Here is a 24,453-nt window from a genome sequence, read left to right as displayed (position 1 = left end):
AGGGGGCATAGTTTAAGGTGAGAGGAGAAAGATTTTAAAAAGATAGGCTTGGACTGATTGGACCAAAGAGTCTGTTTCCATTTGTTTGACGCTGTGACTGTACGTAGCTAAAGCTGCAGTTGTTATCCTGTGTAAATTGGCCACCCAGAACTTTACCTGCAGTCTTCACCTTTCAGAAGATTGATTTTAAGCTCTTTTCCACTCGATCTCAGCGCAAGCTCTCATTATTGATTTTAAAATCGTATCTGTCCAGTTGGGTGCTCCCTATGGGAAGTAATACTGGAATACAGACCAGACTAGAAAGAGCTGTTGGGGATATGGTGCTATTGTATTCTTCTTGACAGAATTGCTTTGCTGCTTACGAATCATGAGGGAAGCCGTAACCCTTCTACAAAATGGCTATCTCTGCATTTATCCTAAACAGAAACAAAAGATTGTGGTGTACAAATATGTACTGATTAGATTTTTGATCCTGTACAATATGGCTGTCGCACTTCAATTATCATAGTGCTTTCTACCAATTAATTATTATTATGTACCTCCTAACTCGAGAAATTGGCAGATTGTAAACTGGATTTCACTCTGTTCCTCATGTTTGCTTACGTTGTTTCTGTTTATAGGGTTACAGACAACCAGGTTAGGGAATCATTTAGAAGACAGAGTGAACAAATTTCTGCGACGCCAGAATCATCCTGAGGCGGGCGAAGTGTATGTTCGTGTAGTATCCAGCTCTGATAAAACTGTGGAAGTTAAACCAGGAATGAAAAGCAGGCAAGTGAAGGAAATGTCTGGAAGTTATTGAGTACATTCTTTATCTATAATGTCATGAAAAATATGGCTACTTGTGAGTTTTATAATTACTTTCTGCCTGAGAAAACTCCTGGAAGTTGAACTGGTGCATGCAGATGATGATTTGGAGAGGCAGCTTGTAGATCAGGAAGAGATGGTGACAGATAAATGATGCAGCTAGGACAAGAAGCGGGTAAAGTACGTGAAATAATTCATTAATTTCAATTCCGGGCAGAAGTGGGTCAAATGGGGTCTGGAATGGAATGGTTACTGCCCTGGGATTGTGGGAAATGTTAGAACTCAGATCACCAGGTGGTGTGAAGACTAGAATACTGCACCAAGTATTTATATGTTTAAAGCTTTTTATTTATTAGACACATTATATATTGTCTACTTCCAACCCAGCCAACACCGTTTCAACCTGGTCCAACATGAATGAGCAAGGTGAGTCCTCAATTAATGTCCAATACATGAATACAATTGAACACCTAATTAATACACTATTAATGATATGTTTGAGGAGCATTGACAGGAAAGTGAAATAAAATATGGAACAATTGTTGGAGGCCTGATGGATTAGAATGAATTTTTTGAGAGAAGATGGTGTCAGTTTTGAAGAGAAGGATATAAGAAAGGTTATGAGTTGGATGTTAGTGTGGAAATAGGCCAGGTAAAGGAACAGATGGTCATGAGTTGAGTGGAAAGGATTAGAGAAAGCAAACAGTGAGAAGAAATTTCCAAAAGATGAAATTTCGGTCAAACTAGGTAAATTGGATGTGTCGGGGTAAAGAAGGGAAGAAATGGAAAACACAGTTGTGCAGATGGTCTAAATCTGAGAAAGTTTTTAAAAATTTGAGGCACAATTGTAGCATTGTTACATTGTCTGCTGGGTGTTAATTTTGGATTCATAAGATTAGCTAGACCCATTGATGTATGGAAGCCTACATTTACACTTCCAGCTTTGTCAGTGTTGTAGAGTTCATGTGACTAATTGTGGAAGAGAAAATAAGCTCAAAGCATGTTCCAGTTTCTGACTTTTTGCATCAATATGAGGAGAAGTTTTGATATGATTTTCTCAATTCCTACTCTGGTTTGCCGTTTATTGGTTGTTAAATAGTAGATTTTTTTGCATCTGCACCGAAGAGAAGATTGTGCTCTAATGTAGTTCAGATTTTGCATAAACGTGGCCCCTTTTCTTCTTTCAGGTTTGTGGACACAGGCGAAATGTCAGAGACCTTTCCTTATAGAACCAAAGCACTTTTTGCTTTTGAAGAGATTGATGGTGTGGATGTCTGTTTCTTCGGAATGCATGTACAGGAATATGGATCAGACTGTCCAACTCCTAATACAAGGTAGTGGCAAACCATGCATACAATATCTTAGCAAATTATTTGCAGTTTGTTTTAGTTCCCCTTTTTCCCCTCAGTTTGTAATGGTAGCAGTTTGCACAATAGAGAAATTAACATTTCATGCTATTAAAAAGAGTGGGCAAATGTGTCTGATTGAAGCACCAAAAACAATAATGTTTGTTGCAGGAGAAACATGTATTTTAAACTAGTATTCACTTTATTTTGGCCCCATAAGGTGGATGTTTAATGAATGAAGAATATGACCTTTCTAATCTCAAGCTAGTGGCTGATCCTGTTTTTCTTACAAAATTTTGCAGACGTGTGTACATATCTTACCTCGACAGTATTCACTTCTTCCGCCCAAGATGCCTCCGAACTGCAGTTTATCATGAAATCTTAATTGGTTATCTGGAATATGTGAAAAAACTTGGGTGAGTTTGATTTTAATGAAAGTCAGGCTTTGTCATTTATTTGTCTTTATGTAACAGGGAAAAGAAATGCAAACAAGCTATGCCCTTCTCCTATTGTACACACTATTGTACCACTCTGAACTGCTCTATCTTGGCAGAATGGAAAGAAAGAGGAGTTAATTCAGGAAAACCACTCATTTCCAAAGGCAGTCAAACAAAATTTCATGAAAACTGATAACCATAATTTTTAGGGACTACACAGTATGGAGCTGGACGAACACAGCAGGTCAGGCAGCATCAGAGGAGCAGAAAAGTTGACGTTTCGGGTCGGGAGCATTTCTCTCATTGTGACACTGGAGGAGGCCCAGGATAACTGTTTCTAGAGCATCTGCGCTTTCTGTATGCGACAAATGACAACACCTTCCGGTCGCCAACCATTTTGACTAGACCTCCTACTCCCTGTCTGTCCTGGACCACCTCCAGTGTCACAATGACACGACCCACAAACTAGAAGAGCAACACCTCATATTCCGCCTTGACAGCCTACAGCCCGATGGCCTAAACACGGAATTGACCAGTTTTAAAATCTCCCCACCCCACCATCCTCATCCCATGTCCAACCCTCCCTCTCACATCTGTCTCCTTGACCCAACACAACCTGTCCATCTTCTCTCCCACCTATCCGCCCCACCCATCCCACTGACCAGTTCCCACCACTCCCTACCTGCACACTCATATCACCAACCCACCTACCTTCCCCAGCCCCACCCCTCCTCTCTATTTATTTCCCAGCTCCTTTCCCCCTCCCCATTTCTGAAGAAGGGTCCCGACCCAAAACGTCAACTTTCCTGCTCCTCTGATGCTGCCCAGCCTGCTGTGTTCCTCCAGCTCCATACTATGTTGTCTCTGACTCTAGCATCTGCAGTTCTTGCTATCTCTAACCATAATTTTTATCCCAGTTAATAACAATCTGGCTAGTTCAGTTGCAAATACCCCTTTATTAGGGGAACTGTTGAGTAACTTTGAACCTGTACCCTCCATATGTGTCAGAGATAGTATCCTACTGTCTCTGAAACAATTTTAACCCCACTGCGAAGCCTCTTCTAAGGATGCCTACCTTGAAGAAGTTACCCTCCTCCCTCCGGAAAATCCTCAGTGGATCTCTCTCCCACTGCAACTCTCTCATAATCTCTTCGGCCTTGAAACTGCTTGACCACGTCCTGAAGCAAACCAGGTACTACAGCCACATTACCTTTCTTAGTTCCTGTCTACGGAACCGGATCATCCCCAATGGACTACAGTCCACATTCAGGCCTTCCCAATTTGGCCCCAGCAGCAACAATGTCTACATTCAGAACATTGAGATCCTCCAAAAACGTTTCTCCCTGCGACTCCTGAAATACACACGCGCAGTGATGCGCCGGCATATCCTGGCACTACAATCAAGCCTACCCCAGCTCACAGCCTCCCTCTCCCAGACCTGCAAAGGACCTCTCCTGTTTTTTATTCTTCGTAGGATCCACAACCTGAACTCTCAATTCCACTCAGCTTTATTGGACACTAAAAACCGTAAGTACAGTAAACTTACTGGTGCCTGCCACCCAAAACGGGCTTCCTCCCCCCACCCCCAAATCCCCAACCCTACCCAGGACCTTTCCCACAATGTGCCCACCGCTATTGGCCGTGTGTGGCCACTTTCGGAGCACCCACGGATGACGTCACATCCACCGCCGCCGGGTACACCACTTCCGGGACAGCGAACGCCATCGACATCGCTGCTAATGCCACTGCCTCCATTTCCGAGGCCAACACCACAGACCCTCCATATGTGTTTTGTTTTTTATCAGATAAACTTTTATTAAAACTGGCATTTACATAGCTGTTTTCATGGCCATAGGATGTCTCAAAGTACTTCATAACTAATGGTGTACTGTTGAAGTATAGTCACTGTAGTAATATAAACAACACTACAGGTAGCTTTCACACAACAGTCTTCCCCCAAATAGCAATGTAATAATGATCAAACAGTTAGTTTTCATACTGCTAACTGAGTTACATGTATTGACCAAAAGATTTTGGATTAGTGCCCTACTTTTCTTAAAGCAGAACCATTGGATCTTTCACATCCACCAGAGAGAGCAAATGGGGCCTCAGTTTAAATCATTCATCCAAAAGCTAATGCCTCCAAAAATGCAGTTCACCCTCAGTCCCATGCAAGAGTGTTGCCCGAATTTTTAAGCTCAGAACCTGTGACTCAAAGGCAACAATACTACCTGATCAATGGTTGGCACTTTGAGAGAAATTGCTTCTTGACATCTAACCAGATTCTTGCTTAGGATTTTATATTCATGTATTGTAGATCTACAATGCCTAATCCAAACATTTTATGTCCCCTCAAAGTCCATGTTAGTCTGTATTTTCCTAATATTTATATCCTGCCCTGTTTATTAACATTGCTTAAGCTTATGTACTCTTATGGCATCCCTCATGTACAACTATTTAAAATCTGATTACTTTTCTCCATCTATATGTAATAAAACCAGTCACACTACACCAAATCTTTGAGACACTAAAGTTTTGTATTGTTAATTAGCATTATTTTACACTGTAACCATTCTATGGACGTTAATGGTTGTTATCTGACTTGTTCATGACTAAAAGTATCTTCATTCCATTACTGCTGCAGTCATATGCTTTTACAACATTCCTAATGCTGCTTTTATACCTGATAAAATACTATTTTTATGGTTAATATGTCCTGCTTATCCAGATGAGTATTGCCAATCTTAATCATCTTTTGAGCTGCAATGATTGGTTTGACAGCATTTTAGATGCTCAAAGGTTTTTTTTGGGTGAAGAGTGTAAAGCCCAACTTCTTAGAATTCTCCACTCCAAGAATTCTGGGTGCTGAGTTGTTGAATATTTTTAAAAGTTCCCCATTTTTCATTTGTGACTTTCACCCGATCAAAGGCTTTTCCTTTTCTTCTTTTTTCATCTTCCCTGTTTCAATTACTTTAAACTTTTTAATGTTTCTGTTTTTTTTCTAAATTCTGTTGTAAGTTTTATAGATATGAAATTTTAACTGTATTTCTCTCTATAGCTGCTGCCTCACCAGCCGAATATTTCCAGCATTCTCTGTTTTCATTTCAGATTTCCAAAATTCACAGTAATTAAATTTTGTATTATTTACAGTTAAGGTTTTTGATTTTGAACTTAAACTGAAATCAGTAAATCTCTTTGCTATTTTCCTTCTGATTTAGATTAGCGCTAATGTGGAGGTACAGTGTTGGACTGGGGTGGACAAGGTGAGAAGTCACATGACACTAGGTTATAGTCCCAACAGGTTTATTTGATGTCCACCTGACAATGGAGCAGCAGCCTAAAAGCTTGTGATTTCAAAAAAAACTTTGGGGGTAACCTGGTGTCATGTGACTTCTGACCTAGATTAGTACTGTAACAGTTATCTGAACAATACAGTGCATTTTGTTCTCTGTTTCCCACAGCTTTACACAGGGCCATATCTGGGCTTGCCCTCCCAGTGAAGGTGATGATTACATCTTTCACTGCCATCCAGCAGACCAGAAAATCCCCAAACCCAAACGATTGCAGGAATGGTATAAGAAAATGCTGGATAAAGCTTTTGCTGAGCGAATCATACATGATTATAAGGTTTGTTCTGAAGTTCTGTTTTCCTCCTTATGTTTTAAAAGTGGCTTATGTATTCCCCAAAGTAGTTCAGTCCCTTCAGTGTGATAGTAATTTGTAATGCTATCCACTGTTCATTTGTCTAACTAAAGTGTTCAAAGGTACATTCTCCCAAGCTTCCTCTCTTCATCTTGATCTTGCAAGATGATCTGAAATGGTTGCACTTCCCAGGTCTCTGCAACAAAGATTTCTGTGAAAGGTGTCCCTCACCATACAAAAATTATTTAGAAATGAAAATCGTACCTGGACAAACTATTAAAAATCTGTATAATTAACCTGTCTTATTCAGGCAGACACACATTCTCCATCTTACCAAGGGCCAGAGCAATTTGCAGTTTGCACTTCACATGGTCGATAACAACTGGGAATGTTCACTGCTTTCTGATAATATAGTTGGGCAGATAACTTCACAGAAAATACAATTATCTGACACTTTACTGCCAGGTTAAAGTCTTAAAGTGTGTTATCATCAGGTATTTTACAACACCCTTTCTCATCACTTCCTGTGAGCTGACTTTGAGCCCTGAAACAGGAGGCCAGTATTTTCAGTGGTTAATAAATGACCCATGATACTTTTAAGTTGTAGTAAACTTTGTGCAGCCATTCTTGTAAGCTTTTCTAATGGTTCCAGTATGGTGCAGATTTGAGTGCAAGGCAATGTTCATGCGCATGCAGCTAAAGATATCTGTTAAAGAGTTACTGCACTCACGGCTATTCTTCAGTAGAAGTGTAATAGATCCTTAGATTGCTCAATTCTACCTTTTAAAGTTGATAATAGAACCGTTCATTTAAATCACCAACTCTAAAGCTATCTGTTTAGATCTGTCTTTCTCGCCAAATCAGTTGGTTTTTCCTGCAAATTCCTCATTGAAATCAACCAAATTAGGGTAACTGGTGTTAATCAATGCAAGACCCCCGCCCTACAAATGCATGTTTATCCAGCTAGCACTCAGCACAGCTCAGTAAATTAGACCATATAGATTGAAATGTTGCTAAATTATGTCAAAAGCTGAGTGATAATATCTTGAATGCAGTAATGTACCAACAAAAGTTTCATGTAGAGATGACAATACTACCAATAGAGCAATTAATCCCTCTTAAATAATTGGTATGTATTTGGTTGTAAAATAACAACATGTTTCTCTTCTTTGACATAGTATATTGTCAAATTCTGTAGCATCCCTTGATTACTTTTCACACTAACTTAAACTTAAGCAAAGGCTTTTTGCTTTATTATATGATTTTTTAACAAGAGATTGTGATGTTTAATGGTGATTTATTTTTGCTTTGCTGGCAGGATATCTTCAAACAGGCAACAGAAGACCGTCTGACCAGTGCAAATGAGTTGCCCTATTTTGAGGGTGACTTTTGGCCCAATGTACTAGAAGAAAGCATAAAAGAATTGGAACAGGAAGAAGAGGAACGCAAGAGGGAAGAGAACAGCATCCCCAGTGAAACCCCTGATGTGAGTTTTGCGAGGAGACTGTCCTCAGGATTTTCTGGATCATTGATTTTTTTTTTAATATACAAAGATGGCTTCATTTTTAAAAACCTTTAGCCTTATGCTATTAGTACACTACAGTACCTGTACGTTTCATTGACTCTGACCATGCAAACATTCACTACTACAATCCATTTCAGTCTGTTTTCTCCTGCCATCAAATGCCTCCATCTTCCTTCATCAAAGTCGCGACAACATGTCAACAATTACATTCTCTGCCTCATGTATAATTTTCACATTGAATAGCTGTAATAATAAGCTCCATATAAACAGTAAATTTTGCCAAAAACTTTAAGGAGCTGTGATCAGTATATGCAATTGTCTCAGACACATTACTGGCAATGTAAATGTTGAAATATTGCAACACCAACACCAAACTTAAGCTCTCCTTCTCAATTGTGGAATATTTCTGTTGCTGATTATTCAGTTTTCTGGAAAATACCGAATAGATCTTTCTATCTTCTTGATGTCTTCTTGTAAGAGTACAGCCCCTACACCCACATCACTCACATTGGTAACCACCTTGAGTGTCTTTGCATAGTTAAATGTAGCTAACACTGGAGCAGTGGCTAACACAGCTTTCAGGCTGTCAAATGTCTTCTGACATTCCTCCATCCATTCAAATTTTCTGCAGTTCTTCAACAAGTCAGTCAGTGGAGTATCCACACTGTTAAAATTTGGTACAAACTTCCAATAAAAACCACTCGGACCCAAGAATCGTACTACTTGCCATTTCATCAATAGTGTAGGAAATTCTCCAATAAGCTTTGTTTTCACATCCTGTGGGACCATTTTACCATGTCCTGTGGTACGGCCCAGGAACATGACTTGGACTTTTGCAAACTCACTCTTAGCCAGGGTTATCACCAAGCACACCTCCCGAAGTCCATCAAACAATTCCAGGAGATGATCCAAATGTTCCTTTCATGTGTGACTAAAAATCACCATATCACCGATGTACACCACACAATTGGGTAATCCCAAAATGACGTTATTAGTTAGTCTTTGAAATGTGGCTAGTGCATTTTTAACACCAATTGGCATGACTTTAAACTGGTACAGTCCATTCAGTGTCATGAAAGCTGAAATTTCCTTCCCTGTTTTAGTTAAAGGTACCTGCCAGTATTCTTTAAGTTTAACTTAGAAATACAAGTTGCTTGTCCCACTTTTTCAATACAGTCTTCCAAATGCGGAAGAGGATACGAATCAGATTTTGTAACTACATTGACTTTGCGATAGTCCCCACGTAATTGATGGGTACCATCTGGTTTTGGCACCATTGTTATGGTTGAGCTCCATTTGTTGCAACTCACTGGTTATATTGTCTTTGAGCACGCGTTCAATCTCTTTTCAAACCTGTGCCAACTTTAGAGGGTTAAGTCTATAAGGATGTTGCTTAATTGAAATAGCAGAACAGCGTTTCCTATATCTACATCGTGCATAATCAGGTTAGTGTTTCTAATCTTATCCTGCATATTTCCCCATGTGATTGTACTAACTCTCTCAAGTCATTTTGATTTTCCACTGGAAGGAAACTTGGTAATTTATGCCAATTTTTGAGAACTTCTTCATTGTCCAATTAATTTGAGGAATGTCCAATTCAGAATTATATAAACTTGGTTCTTCACTCTCTGTGGTAACCAGTACCACATTCTCCTTTTGCTATCCTTCCCAATCAGAATATCTTTTGAGCATATTCACATGACACCCTGAGATTTCTTTCTATCTAGCGTTCTTATCAAATAATTCACTTCACTCAATTTCCTTTCGATTTGATAAGGCCCACTAAACCTTGCCTTTAAAGGTTCGCCTACCACTGGGAGTAACACTAAGACTTAAATTCCATTAGCAAAATTATGAATTTTTGTTTTCTTGTCTACTTCCTGTTTCATCACCTACTTTCAAATGCAGTCTAGTTCTGTTTAATCTTCCCCTAAAATTTGATACATAGTCCAAATGTGTGCTGTCTGAACTCTGACTCACCAGTTTCTCTTTAATTAATTTCAGTGGTCCTGTTAACCCTCATGCCCAAAAACTAATTCAGATGGACTGAATTTAGTTGATTCATTTGGTGCATCCCTAATTGCAAAAAGTACAAATGAAATTCCTTTATCCCAATGTTTTGAATAGTTTTGACTCTAAGACCTCAACATGGTCTTTAATGTTTGATGCCACTGTTCTAATGTTCCCTGCTATTCTGAATGGTACACAGTAGATTTGAGTTGTTTTATTCCTAAGCTATACATAACTTCCTTGAATAACTTTTATGCAAAGTTTGACCCTTGATCCGATTATATTTCTGTGAGTAATCCACATCTAGTGAAAAATTTGAGTAATTCTTCTACAGTGCTTTTAGCTGTGGTACTGCATAATGGATTGGTTTCTGGAAATCTAGTAGATACATCCATTATGGTCAACAAATACTGATACCCACTTCTTGTTTTAGGTGGGATCCTAGACTATCAATTAAGACTCTTGTAAAAGTTTCTTCAAATTTGGGAATGGGTGTTAAGGGTGCTGGTTTTATCAATGTCTGAGATTTTCCTATTACATGACACATATGACATGTCCGGCGAAATCCAACCGCATTCTAATGCAGCCCAGGCCAATAAAAATGTTTTTGTATTTTGGCTGGAGTTTTCCTTACTCCCAAATGACCTACTAATGGTAATTCCTGTGTTAACCGCAATACCACCTTTCTTGAATATACCAGTACTACAACTTGATGAACTTCTGCCCATCTCTCATCTGCCTGAATATGTGATGGTCTCTGTTTCCTGATCAAGATTTTGTTTTAAAATAGTAACATTCTGAGAAACTCTCAGATTCTTCTGTTTAGTTTTGGCACAGTTTCAATCCTTTTTCTGTTGTAATTCAGCTAATTTCTCTGAATTAAAAATATCCACATTGTCCTCCACCTACCCTTTGTTCTTTTTTCCTCAACTATTTGATCAAACATAGTTTCTGATAATTGAATTTCAACTTCTTTGTCTTTACTCCTTGATTTCTCCTCCTGCTTCAACCCGTGGCTTTGTGACTCTGTTACCAGACAGTCAGGAAGAATCCCAGGATATACTTCCTATAATACCTCAGTTGCCTGATTTTCCACTGGTATTTCATCCACTGGCATCACTCCCACCTGTGATCCATCTAAATCATTACTAAGGATAAACTATATTTCTGAAATCAAGAATTTGTCTATTATTCCTACCATCACTTTTCACCGGACTTTCCAACCTCACTTTATATAATGGAATATTGCTCTTCTCGCTATGAATTCCACGTATTACCACATTTTCTGGCAGTACTTCTGAATTACATATCTCTTCATCTTTCACCATCAATAATTGACCTGCTTCTGTATCTCTTAAAATCTTAAATTCTTTACCTGCTCCTCCTGGCATACATGAGTACTCTCACAAGAAAATTCTTTAAAGGGATCTAGCACTTTCTTCTTAACCAACCTGATCAGGTTGTACATTCTTTCGCAGCCTTTTAGCTTCCACTGTGCTTTCCTTTACCACTTTAACAAAATTCACTGGATTACCCTGTTTGCCCACGTCTGTCTTCCCAGTGCTTTTTCTAAACCACCAACACTGCAACTTCATGTGGCCTGCTTTATTGCGGTGAAAACACTAGAGGTTTTAAACTTCTCTTTCCCCCTCATGGGTTTCCTTCTTACCCCGTGGTAAACTATCTTTATTATCTTCAATCAGATCTCCTTTTCCCTTACCACCTAAGGGTTTCTCTTTTTCCCCAATTTCTATCCTTCACGGTTTGAAATTGATGTCGGAAGCCGAGCTTTGATTTATGAACCATTCGTTATCATCCTCCATTTCGGCCGCTAATCTTGCCATTTTAACTCTCTGCTCTTCCACTTAAGTTCTCAGTATTTCAGGAAGCGAATTTTTGAACTCCTCCAAAATAACCATTTTTCCAAGAACATCACATGTTTGTATTTTCTATGTCCTTATCCACCCAATAAAATTAATTTGTTTGATTCTTTCAAATTGTGTGTACATTTGACCACGTTCCCTCCTCAAATTCCTAAAACATTGTCAGTAAGCTTCTGGTACTAACTGATATGCACTTAAGATAGCATTTTTCACCTCCTTATACTCCCCAGATACCACCTCTGATAGTCATGCAAATACCTCACAGGCTCTACCTACCAACTTTGTTTCGATCACCAGCCATTCCGTTTGTTTAGCCACTTTCTCAAATGAAATGAAAAAGGTTTAAACAGATCCTCACCAGGCCTTTGGCTATGACGAGATTGCTCTCCAACGCCCTCAATAATACTCCTACCTTTCACCTGAACCTCTGCCATTTTAAGTCAACTTTGAATTTTCGGTTCCAACCTTTGAAGTTCAAAAACTGTCTCCTCCTCCCTTTTCTCTGCTAGGGCCATCTTTTCCTTTTCTTTTTACTGTTTTTAAATGGTAATTCAAACTGTTTCTTTTTCTTTTCCTTTTCCTTTTCCTTTTCCTTTTTCTTTTTTTTCTGCCAGGGCTATGCTTTCCTTTTTGTTCTGTCAGGGCTGATTTTACTTTTTCTTTTAACCTTTACATTGCCTCTAATTCAAGCTGCTTCATTTACAATTGAAGCTTAGCAATCTCCAATAATTCTGATTGCATTCCTGGCAATTGTAAATGTAGAACTATTGCTGCAATTATTTCCCCTTTCCTCACAGACAGAGGCAACTCTAACTTCAACTTGTTTGCCAATTCCGAAAGCTTGGCCTAGCTCACTTTCTGCAAAACACTCAAAGTGACTTCTTCCACCTCCAAGAAACTTTTAGCGATTGATGAAGGCATTATCACGCAAGGCACACCCTGTTTAAACCAACCGAATGCAATACCCGAAATTAAAAAAACCACCAGCACTCACCACTCACTGCCTTTGAATCCAATAATCCTAAACCCAACCTGGAATTAGAAATTTTGATCCTGACCCCCACAAAATATATTAAGACAGCCTAAACCCCAACATTTTCTTAAAGGTAAGTATAAGGCGTTGCTTTCCAGATGCAATTCGATTGGTCAAGCTATTGACTTTAAGCAAAACGCACTTTTTTAACACTACAGTTAACATACAGTCAAAATAAAAACAAGAAAAGAATTGGTTTAAATACAACTCTATCAAAATGCTTAACAAAATAATATATATGCTGACTAGTACTAATTAACTGTTCCAATATAGTGACGTGGCACAAATACACCTTTGGCAAAGGCAAATTCAGTAAAATGAATTGTCTCACATGCAGTTCTAGCAGCAGGAAGAGAGCCCCAGCTTTTAGTTGTAACAGAGAAAGGAACAAGAGCTTCCAAATCCAGCCTCAAGACTCCAGCAACTGCAGAAAGCCAATACTAAAAACTCTGGTTTTATGGGAGCTTGACCCCACCCATTCAGGCTGCCTCTATTGTTCCAATTTTAAAAAAACTCCGAGGCCTCACAAGCTGTTTACTTTATTGAACTTGAGCAGACTGCTTGTTACGTCTGCCTCAACCTTTCTTCATACCAGGACCTGATACACCTCTTAAAGCCATAGTATTATCAGTCTCTGGACAGAGTAGATAGAGAGAAACTATTTGCACTTGCAGATAGCTCACAAACCAGAAGATGCCAATTGAGATTTTAAAAAAAAAAATGGTTACTGCAGCAATGAGAGTGGATATCTTTAGAAGGCTCTTCAGATGAGACCATCTATGTAGAGTTTAGAAATAAAAAAGGGGTATTACTTTGCTGGGATTATACTACATGCTTCCCAACAGTCAAGGATTAAGAGGGGCAGATACGTAAGCAAATTGCAGAGAGGTGTGAGAGGAATAGAGTTATAGAAGTAGCGGATTTCAGCTTTGCTAGCATTAACTGGGATCACGCAAGAGTGAAAGGATTAGGCTGGGTGGAATTTTTTTAAAGTGGATCCAGGAGAGCTTTGTGTGCCAGTATGTAGATACCCCTACTGGAAATGGGGCAATGCTAGACATCCTAGAGAATGAGGCCAAGTCAAGTGATTGAAGTGTCAGTGGCTGAATATCTTGAGGATAGTGACATAATTCTAAGTTTGAGTCATTATGCAAAGGGATAAAGATAGCGCACAAGTCGAAGGCCACTTTCAATATCATTATACAGGATCTGACAAACATAGACTTTAGCAACTACTTACAGGTAGTTGGAAACAGGCCATTTGGCCCAACAAGTCCAACCGACTCTCCAAAGGGCATCGCACCCAAACTCTCTAACCTACCCTTCCTTTGTAATCCTGCATTTCCCACGGCTAACCCACCTAACCTACGTTAGGTGAGACATTACGGGCAATTTAAATTGGCTAATCCACCTAACCTGCACAACTTTTGAACTGTGGGAGGAAACCAGAGCACCTGGAGGAAATCCACGCAGACACGGGGAGAATGTGCAAACTCCACGCAGACAGTTGCCCAAGGGTGGAATTGAACCCGGGTCCCTGGTGCTGTGAGGCAGCAGTGCTAACCACTGAGCCAACATACTGCTGATCACTGGTGAAGTGCCAGATGACTGGAGAATAGCTAATGAGTGAGAAATGCAGCAGGGATAGGCCAGAAAATTACAGACCAATTATGTCCAAGGTAGAGAAATTATTAGAAAAAGTTCTGAGGGACAGAATTAATCAACACTTTGAAAGGCAGGGATTGATCAGGGATAGTCAGCACAGATTTGTTAAAGGGAAATCCTTTTTGACTAATTGTTTTTTGAAAAAGTGACTAAACATATTGGTGAGGGTAGTGCAGTTGATGTTGTTTACGTGGACTTCAGTAAGGCCTTTGACAAGGTCCCATGTGGAAAGCTGATCTGAGACAAATTGCAAACACAACTCAAAGTGGGCTTGCAAATAGGAGGCAAAGGATGATAGTGGAGGATTGTTTTTGTGATTTAAAGCCTGTGACCAGTGGTCAGTGCTTGGACCCTTGTTTGTTGTGTATATTAACAACTTGGATGTGAAAGTAGAAGGTATTATTAGTAAATTTGCAGAGAGCACAAAAATTGGCAGTGTTGGTGAGGAGGATGGTCTCAGGTTGCAGTCTGATATTGATCAACTGGTAAATGGGGAGGAGCAATGATAGAATTTAATCCTAATAAGTGTGAGGTGATGCATTTTGGGAGGTCTGTTAGAGGAAGGATTTAGGCAATGAATGGTAAGCCCCTAGGGGTATTGAGTAGCAAAGGTATACAAGTCCACAGGTAGACAGGGTGGTGGTGAAAGCATGTACAGGATGGTTACCTTCATTAGTCAGGGCGTACAGTAGAGGAGTTGGGAAGTCTTTTTGCAACTTTACAAGACATTGGATAGCTACAGTTGGAATACTGTGCAGTTCTGGTTGCCACACTGTACAGAAGGACTTGATTACACTGAAGATGGTGCAGAGGAAATTGACCAGGCTGTTGCCTGGATTAGAAAGTCTCAGTTCTGAGGAGAAGCTGGATAGGCTGGGCTTGATTTCCCTGGAGCAGAGGAGGCTGAGGGGTGATCTGATTGGGGTACACAAAATTATGAGAGGCATAGAATAGATTGTGAGAATCTTTTTCCCCATGCAGACTAGAGGACAAAAGTTGAAGGTGCGAAGTAAGTGGATAGAAGTGATCTGAGGAATTTTTGTTTTTAACCCAAAAATTAGAAACATGCTGCCCAAGAGGGTGGCGGAGGCAGGTACTGAGGCAACATTTAAGATGTATCTGGATGAGCACTCAAAATGTCAAGGCATAGTAGGCTATGGACCAAATTTAGGTAAATGCGATTAGTATAGTTTGGTGTTTGTTGGTTGATATAGACATGGTGGGCCGAAGAGCCTGCTTCTGTACTGTATGACATGAAGAAAATGTCTTTATGCAGTTTGTGGTTAAGATCTGGGATGCACTACCTGAGAATATTCTGGAGGAAGTTTCAATCCTCACTTTCAAAGCAGAATTGGATGATAATATTTTCCAAAAAATATGCAGTGATAAAGCAAAGGAGATGAGACTAGGTGAGTTGCTGTCAGAGAATTGAAGTTCTTGACGGCTAAGATGGGAACCAGCAGTAGTCCCAATCAGTCTGAAATTGCTGCCTGACCAAATGATACTTTGCAAAGCAAGTACATTCCAAAATGTAATGTCAAGATAAGTGGATTTGAATCAAGCAGCATTTGCCCTTGTTCCTGCCTTTCAAATTTACTAATCGTGGACAAAAAAATCCTGTACGAAAGAATGGGAATACTCGTTTCAAATTTTACACCTCTTTTGACCCAACCATGATTTAAAAACTGATCCTTCTACCACGTTTAATAGATATGAAGTCTGTGGTGATGAGTTAATAATTCAGTTTTGACGTGGAATCAGCATGGAGGTTTGATAACTTGATTAAGATCTGGACTGGCAAAATCTGGTGACCATTTAAAGTTGTGATTCAAATTTTAATCTCTGTTTTGGTAAATGACTAATGTGATTTAGCCAATTAGAAAAGCTAACAAGAAAAGGCACACAGTTCTATTGGTGAAATATGTCAATAAGTCTACCTGCTTCACTAAACACAGTGACAAAAGAAGGAGACAACTCTGTGCTGTAACCATCTGTGATTTTAAAATTCCTGAGCACTTTCCAACTCCTGCACTAAGACGTCACAAATGGTTCTACATTAGCTTTTGCACTATGTCACAACAACCTTGAGCTGTCACTGTCATGGATGGAGAGTTGGTTAATCAACAGGAAGCATAGAAGAGGAATAAATGGGTCCTTTCAAGTTGGCTGACTTCAATAAGTAGAGCCTTATGGATCAGTGCTGGGGCCTTAGTTATTTGTAATCTACTTTAAGGACTTAGATGAGGTTGTGAATAAAGTATCTAGCTTTTCTGTCAATACAATGTAGGTTGGAATGTGAGCTATGAGTAGGGCATAGGAGGAACCAGAGAGATATACCAGTTAAGTGAGTGGGCAACAAGATGGTACTTGGAGGCTAATGACAGGATGTGTGTGGTTTTTCAGTTTAGTTGTAGAAACAGAACAGCATACTTGTTAAAGGCATTAAACATTTAAACGTTGATGCTTGGAGAGGTTTGTGTGTACTTGTATAAGAAACAAAACCTGCAAGTACATCAAGTGATTAGGAGTGCAAGTGGCATGTTGGCCTTTATTGGAAGATCAGAATGCAAGTCAAGGAAATCTTGCTTCTTTTGTATGGGACAAATGCAGAAAATGCTGGAGAAACTCAGTAGGTGTGGCAGCATCTGTGGAGAGAGAAACAGAGTTAATGTTTCAAGTATTTTATGACTGCTAATATCAGACTCAAAACATTAATTCTGTTTTGCGCCCTCCACAGATTGTACCAAACCTGCTGAGTTTCTCCAGTATTTTCTATGCTTGTTTCAGATATACAGCATCTTCAGTACTTTGCTTTTTATACAGTTGTGTGGGGTTTGGTCAGACCACAGCTGGAATATTGTGTGTAGTTTTGGTCTCCATTTTTGAGGGAGGTCATACAGCAAAGATTGACTAGACCAGCTCCTGGGTTCGGAAGGTTGTCCTGAGATGAGAAACGTAGCAAATTAGAACTCGACATTTAGAAGAATGAGAGGTGATGTTATTGAAACGTACAGGATTCTGGAGGAGCTTGGCAAGACAAATACATGAGAGTTGCTTCCCCTCCCTGACGAAGCTGGAGCAATATGGCAGCCTCAGGGTGAGGCCTATCATTCAGAGCTGCACTAAGGTGAAACTTCGTCACACAGCATTGTGAATCTTTGAAATTCTTTTCCTTGGAGAGCTGTGGGTGCTTCATCATTGAACATGTTCAAGGCTGAGAGAGACAGATTTTTGATCTGAGGGAATCAATGAACACAAGGAATGGGCAGGAAAATGGAATTGAGAAAGTTTAGCTATGACTTGACAAGTCATATGGACTGCTGCTCCAATTCTTATGCTCTTAAATCCATATGCTGTGATTAAAGAGTCTGCAGTGAAGTAGAATCCAAGCACAAAATCTTAGCACGTATAGGAAAATGAAGTCGGAAAGAATACTTTTCTCAGTTACGTTCTATATTTAAAATAGCCTTTAGAAGAACAGTCATGGTGGATTACTGTTCTGTATCGGGCACCTAAAGTTGTTAACTATCTTTTTATACCCATTTCTAGGGAAAGAAAGGAGACAGCAAAAATGCAAAGAAAAAGAACAACAAGAAAACAAATAAGAATAAAAGCAGCATTAGCCGCGCCAACAAGAAAAAGCCTGGAATGCCAAATGTAGCTAATGACTTGTCGCAGAAGTTGTACGCAACCATGGAAAAGCATAAAGAGGTACTGTAAATAGTTCTTAAATTCTGCCTAATTAAGTACCTTTCCTTTTCTTCCTATACATTTGATTGTCCTGAAAACATCGGGTACATTTGTCCTCAAACATGATTTTTTTTTAAAAACTACCATCCCCTTAGAGAAGTGGCTCAGGAATTCAAGCAATGTGGATGTTGCAGCTGCTCCTGGGGTTGCAGGCTTAGTTAAAGATTTATTATATATTTTTTACAGATTTACAGTTGTTGTAGTCCTTACAGTTTACTAACATGTTTTTCCATTTTGTTTTAACAAAAAAAACTTTTTTTTTTCAAATTGACTTTTTTTAAGGGTCTACAGTGAACAGCTGAGGTTTTCTTTATTCTTAATTCAGAAATTAAAATGTCTATATGTGTTTTAGAGGGTTTTTTTAAACATTGCAAAGGTTTTTTTGAAAAAATGTACAGTTTTTTTTAAATAAGGAGTTGTGTTTTTGTTCTGGAGAGTCAGTTCTGGAGAAGACCTTTTTCCCTTCGAGGAATTTATTGAAGAGGAATCGTTTTTATTCAATTAATCAACTAAGTGGTTGATTTTATATAATTTTTATATGTTTGATATATATGAACTTTTTTTTCAATTTTAACATTATTTTCTGGAGGTAAAGAAAGGTAGTTTATTTTATATTTAAAATGCTATTGAAACATCTTTTTTCAGGTTTAATATTATTAAGGCCATATATAAGGTACAGAGTGAGGTAGCTAGTAGACTTAGAAAAGTTATTACCCAGCAGGATCAGACAGATAGATGGGTGACTGTCAGGAAAGGTAAGAAGGTATTTCAAAAGATGGCTTTTCCTCTATCAAATAGATATCCAGTTTTTGGAACAGTTGAAGGGGATAGTCTCTCCGAAGAAAATGGAAGGGCCAGTCACCTGTTGGACACTTGGAATGATTCTTGTGTTAGGCAACATTTGACAAGATTTAATAGAATTATTGTTATTGAGCACGCTCCTGTCAAGGACATAGACAGTTGATTCTGTGGCAGTGAGCGTAAATTTAGGATGGGTTGTTGCTTTCCTGGTGCTAGGATTAAGGATGTTTCTAAATGTTTCAAGCATATTGTTAAAGGTGAGATTGAGAAGCCAGAAATTATTGCACACATTGGTAGGAATGACATTTTTTGGGAAAAGATTAAAGCAGTACAGAATGAATTTAAGAAATTAGGGAGAAGATTAAAAAATGAAACTTTGAAAGTAGTAATTTCTAGTTTACTCCCAACGCCAAACTCAAACGAGGGAAGGAACAAAAGGTTAAAGGGCATAAGTCCATGGCTGAAGAGCTCGTATATTGTTCAGGGATTCAGGTTTTTGGACAATTGGAATGTCTTTTGGGATGGAAAAGGCCTGTTCAGAAAGGATGGTTCTAACCTAAACTGGAAAGGGACCAATATCTTAGCAGGGAGATTTTCTCATTCTATTAAGGGAGACTTTATACTGATAACGAAGACGAGTGGAGGAATTCTAAGTAGCCGTGTAACTGGAAGGATTGATGGGGTAGGTTCTGAATGTGAGGAGGGCACATCAATTAAAAAAAGAAAAACCAGAGAGAGTCAAGAGTATGTAGTAACTCTGAAGAACTAAATTCCGTTTATTTCAATGCAAGGTGTCTTACACGTAAGGCTGATGAAATTACAGCATGTTAAAGAACATGGGATTGGGACATTGTAGCTATTACAGAAACTTGGCTGAGAGATGAACAAGACTGGCAGTTCGGTGTTCCCAGTTTTCGATTCTATAGGAAGAATAGAAAAGGAGACAGGAAAGGAGGGTGCGGCATTTTTGATTAAGGAATACATTACTGCTGTAACAAGGGAAAATATTTCCGAAAATATATGGGTAGAAGTTACAAATAAGAAAGGAGAGATCACTTTGGGATTGTACTATAGGCCCCTCCAATAGTAAGAGAGAAATTGAGAAACAAATATGTAGGGAGGTCTCGGATATATATAAGCATAACAGGGTAGTAATAATGGGGGATTTTAATTTTATAAACATTGATTGGGACTCCCATAGTGTTAAAGGTTTGAATGGTGAAGAATTTGTCAAAGGTGCTCAAGAAATTTTTTTTTTTAATCAATATGTGGATGCTCCTAGAAAAGCAGCAAAACTAGACCTTCTTTTGGACAAAAAGGCAGGGCAGGCGACTGAAGTGTTTGGGGAACACTTCGGGTCTAACGATCATAATTCTATTAGTTTCAAAATGGTTATGGAAAAGGATAAGCCTTCCATAGAGGTTAAAGATTTTAATTGGAGTAAGGCAAATTTTAATGGTATGAGACAAGAACTTTCAAAAGTTGGTTGGAGTAGACCGTTTGCACATAAACAGACGTCTGACAAGAGGGACGTGTTCAAGAGTGTGATGACGAGAGTTCAGAGGCATTTTGTTCCTGTTAGAGTGAAGGGTAAGTTTGGTAAGATTAAGGAACAATGGATGAATAAAGATATTGAGGTTCTAGTCAAGAATAAAAGAGAATCTTTTCTGAGATATAGACAACTTGGTTCAATTGAATCTCTTAATCAATATAAAGAGTGTAGGGGCATTCTTAAGAGAGTAATTAGGAAGGCAAAGAGGGGATATGAGACAGCATTGGCAGATAAGGTTAAGGCTAATCCAAAGAGATTCTACAGATTAAAAGCAAGAGGGTAACCAGAGAGATGGTTGGCCTCTTAAAAGGAGGTTGTCTTTGTGTTGAACACCGAGAGATGAATATTTTGTGTCAGTTTTTACGATGGAGAAAGAAATGGAGTCTAGAGAATGCAGAGTAAAAACAGTTCATATTACAGAAGAGGACATAAGGGAGGTCTTAGACAATATAAAGTTGGATAAATCTCCGGGACCTAACCTAATGTATCCCAGAATGTTGTGGGAAGTAAGGAAGGGGATTGCGAGGCCCCTTGCAGAAATATTGGCATCATCTATAACTAGGGGTGAGGTGCTGATGACTGGAGGGTGGTTGATGTTGTGCCTTTGTTTAAGAAGGGTTATAAGGAGAAACCAGGGACCTATAGACCTGAGAGTCTGACTTCGGTTTTTGCTAAATTGTTGGAGGTGATTACAAAAGATAGGACTTACGGATATTTAGAGAGGCAAAAATTGATTAGGGATAGTCAGCATGGTTTTGTGTGAGGAAAATAGTGATTGAGTTTTTTGAGCAAGTTACCAAAAAGGTTGATGATGGCAGAGCAGTAGATGTTGTTTGTTTGGAATTTAGTAAAGCCTTTGACAAAGTTCCAAATGATGTGGAGGTGGCAGTGTTGGACTAGGGTGGACAAGGTCAGAAGTCACATGACTCCAGGTTATAGCCCAATAGGTTTATTTGAAAACACAAGCTTTCAGAGCCTCAGTCTTTCTTCAGATGTTGAAGGACTGAGGCTGCAAAAGCTTATGTTTTCAAATAAACCTGTTGGACTATAACCTGGTGTCATGTGATTTCTGACAGGGTTCCACGTGGTAGACTAATTAGAAAAGTTACGTCACATGGGATTCAGGGTGAGCTTGTCAATTGGATGCATAGTTGGCTTAATGGCAGGAGACAGAGAGTGATGGTGGAGGGCTGTTTTTCAGACTGGAGGCCCATGACCAGCGATGTTCCACGGGGTTCTGGGTCCTCTTTTGTTTGTCATTTATGTAAATGATTTGGATGAGAATATAGAAGGCACGGTTAGTAAGTTTGTAGATGACACCAAAATTGTAGACAGTGAAGAAAGTTCTCTAAGATTACAAGGGGATCTTGATCAAATGGGACTATGGGCTGACAAATGGCAGATGGAGTTCAATCTGGATAAATATATGGCTTTCTAATACAACAAACAAGGATAGGGCTTATACAATTAATGGTGTTATACAATTGTGTGGTGTTGTAGAACAGACGGACCTAGGGGTGCAGGTATATAATTCTTTAAAGTTCGCATCACATGTAGACAGGGTGGTTAAAATGGCGTTTGGCACACCTGCCTTCATTGTTCACTCCTTTGAGTATTGGAGTTGGGATGTTATGTTGAGGTTGTACGGCACACTGGTAAGGCCTCTTCTGGAATACTGTGTCCAGTTTTGGTTACCCAATTATGGGAAGGATATTTTCAAGCTGGAGAGGGTTCAGAAGAGGAAAAAACAGAGTTAACGTTTCGGGTCCAGTGACCCTTCCTCAGAACTGGACCCGAAATGTTAACTCTGTTTTTTCTTTCACAGATGTTGCCAGACCTGCTGAGGTTTTCCAGCAACTTTTGTTTCTGTTCCTGATTTACAGCATCCGCAGTTCTTTCGGTTTTGGTTTAATATTTAACCTATCAGTATTTCTAGAGCCATGACTTTTTCTAAAACAACATGAGAAAGAAGGTGTAGAGCTGGATGAACACAGCAGGCCAAGCAGCATCAGAGGAGCAGTAAAGCTGACATTTCGGGTCAAGACTCTTCCTCAGAAAATTCTGACCATTTGCAGAAGTTCTGTTTGTAGTTAAATGTATGAAACAGTTGCTCCTAAAGAAAGGAATTCACTTAGAACAGTTTGTAAATAGGTTATCTCAATGTAAGTTGAAAGCTCTAGACCAAAAGTGTTTGGTTAGAAGCCTGAAGGAGTTATTCAAAGGCTAGGAAGTCTAACCTCAATTATGTAACTAATCAAGAAAAAGGCTGTTCAGCTTTCAAACACCAGGAATTGAAAGAAACATAAGTCAGATTTACAGATGAGATAGAAAAGAACATATTTTTCAAAATCTTTCAAATTGTTGTATATATAAAGCTTGGTTTATTCTATTCTACATTTTTTAGCATAATAAATGTCTGCTTTATTGTTAAAACCTGCTCCACAGCATTGAGTGAAAGGCTACTTTGTTAAAAACGATCCAGATTTTAATCTGGGTTCTGGCTTGCCCAATAATAATACCAGCAGGTTCATAAGTGGGACTCTTGCAGAATTTGGGTTCACTGGATTTAAGAGGGATTTGTGTTTCTTTGTTAAAATAATTGTTATGTGATGGTTCTAGACATAAAATGGCTGCATTGTGGTGCAGTTTACTACATAAGTTTTGAAGATGGCTTTGAATGTTGCAAAGGGTCTTCTAGATGTGGAAGATGTAACAGTGGATTATCTGAAGTAGTTGACTAAAGCTAAACTGAGACAGTTCGCAGATAACTTCGAAATAAAAGAGTCGTTTTCCCCGGGAGGAAATGTCAGTTACCAGGGGACATGTGTTTAGGGTAAAAGGGTGGGTGAGTTTAAAGGAAATGTGAGAGGCACATCTCCTTCACTCAGAAGGTGGTAAGTTGCCTGGAGTGCACTGCCAGAGAAGGTAATTGAGGCGGATACAATAGCAATGTTTAAGAGGCATCTTTTCAGATATATGAATAGAAAGTAGAGGGATACAGACAGCATAGAGGCAAAAGATTCTTAATTTAGAAAGGCATTATGTGTCAGTGCAGTCTTGGTGGGCAAAGGGCCTGGTTCTGTGCTGTGCTGTGCTGCTGTTTGTTCTTTGTTTAAAAGCAGGATCACGTAACGATGAAAACTGAAAGAACTGCAGTTGCTGTAAATCAGAAACAAAAACAAAAGTTGCTGGAAAAGCTCAAGGGCCCAAACATGCCCTCCGGGTGAGGTAGCACTTCTCCTGGAGTAGGTCCCCTCTACATTGGGGAAACGAAGCACACATTGGGTGACCGCTTTGGAGAACATCTACGTTCTGCCTGCAAAAAAGACCCTGATCTTGCAGTTGCCTGCCATTGTAACACACCAGGCTGTTCCCTGGCCAACATCTCTGTCTCAGGCTTGTTGCAGTGTTCCAGCAAAGCTCAGCACAAGCTGGAAGAACAGCACCTCATTTTCTGCCTGGGGAGCCTGCAGCCCTCGGAACTCAATATCGAGTTCAATAATTTTAGGGCCTGAACTCTCCCATGTCTTAGCCCCCAACCAACACACCAGGCCTTGTTATCAGAGATAGTAGGAACTGCAGATGCTGGAGAATCCGAGGCAACAAGGTGCAGGGCTGGATGAACACAGCAGGCCAAGCAGCATCATAGGAGCAGAGAGGCTGACGTTTCGGGCCTAGACCCTTCATCAGAAAAGGGAGGGGAAGGGGGTTTTGAAATAAATAGGGAGAGAGTTGGAGGCGGATAGAAGAGGGATAGAGGAGAGGATAGGTGGAGAGGAAACAAACAGGTCGAAGAGGCGGGGATGGGGCCAGGAAAGGTGAGTGTAGGTAGGGAGTTAGGAAGGGGATAGGTCAGTCCAGGGAGGACGGACAGGTCAAGGGGGCAGAATGAGGTTGGTCAGTAGGAGATGGAGGTGCGGCTTGAGGTGGGGGGAGGGGATAGGTGGGAGGAAGAACAGGTTAGGGAGGCAGGGACGAGCTGGACTGGTTTTGGGATGCGGT

At 39.6% G+C, this 24,453-nt stretch overlaps 2 protein-coding genes across 2 annotated transcripts in view; both read left to right on the top strand.

Moving 5' to 3' along the window:
• trap1 (TNF receptor-associated protein 1) overlaps positions 1 to 24,453 on the top strand; it is a 187,805-nt gene that overhangs the window by 127,596 nt on the left and 35,756 nt on the right. The window lies entirely within an intron of this gene.
• The window catches only part of crebbpa (CREB binding protein a), a 125,520-nt gene that overhangs the window by 93,892 nt on the left and 7,175 nt on the right, over positions 1 to 24,453 (top strand). The window contains exons 7-12 of the mRNA XM_048609655.1: positions 509 to 771; positions 1,995 to 2,141; positions 2,456 to 2,569; positions 6,052 to 6,217; positions 7,551 to 7,718; positions 17,898 to 18,059. Coding sequence (XP_048465612.1) covers positions 509 to 771; positions 1,995 to 2,141; positions 2,456 to 2,569; positions 6,052 to 6,217; positions 7,551 to 7,718; positions 17,898 to 18,059 — 1,020 coding nt within the window. The remainder of the gene's footprint in view (positions 1 to 508; positions 772 to 1,994; positions 2,142 to 2,455; positions 2,570 to 6,051; positions 6,218 to 7,550; positions 7,719 to 17,897; positions 18,060 to 24,453) is intronic.

This window comes from Rhincodon typus, chromosome 21 (genome assembly GCF_021869965.1).
Source record: "Rhincodon typus isolate 14 chromosome 21, sRhiTyp1.1, whole genome shotgun sequence".
Taxonomy (NCBI): domain Eukaryota; kingdom Metazoa; phylum Chordata; class Chondrichthyes; order Orectolobiformes; family Rhincodontidae; genus Rhincodon; species Rhincodon typus.
The sequence above is the reverse complement of the archived record's forward strand: the minus strand, read 5'-3'. Positions and strand labels throughout refer to the sequence as shown.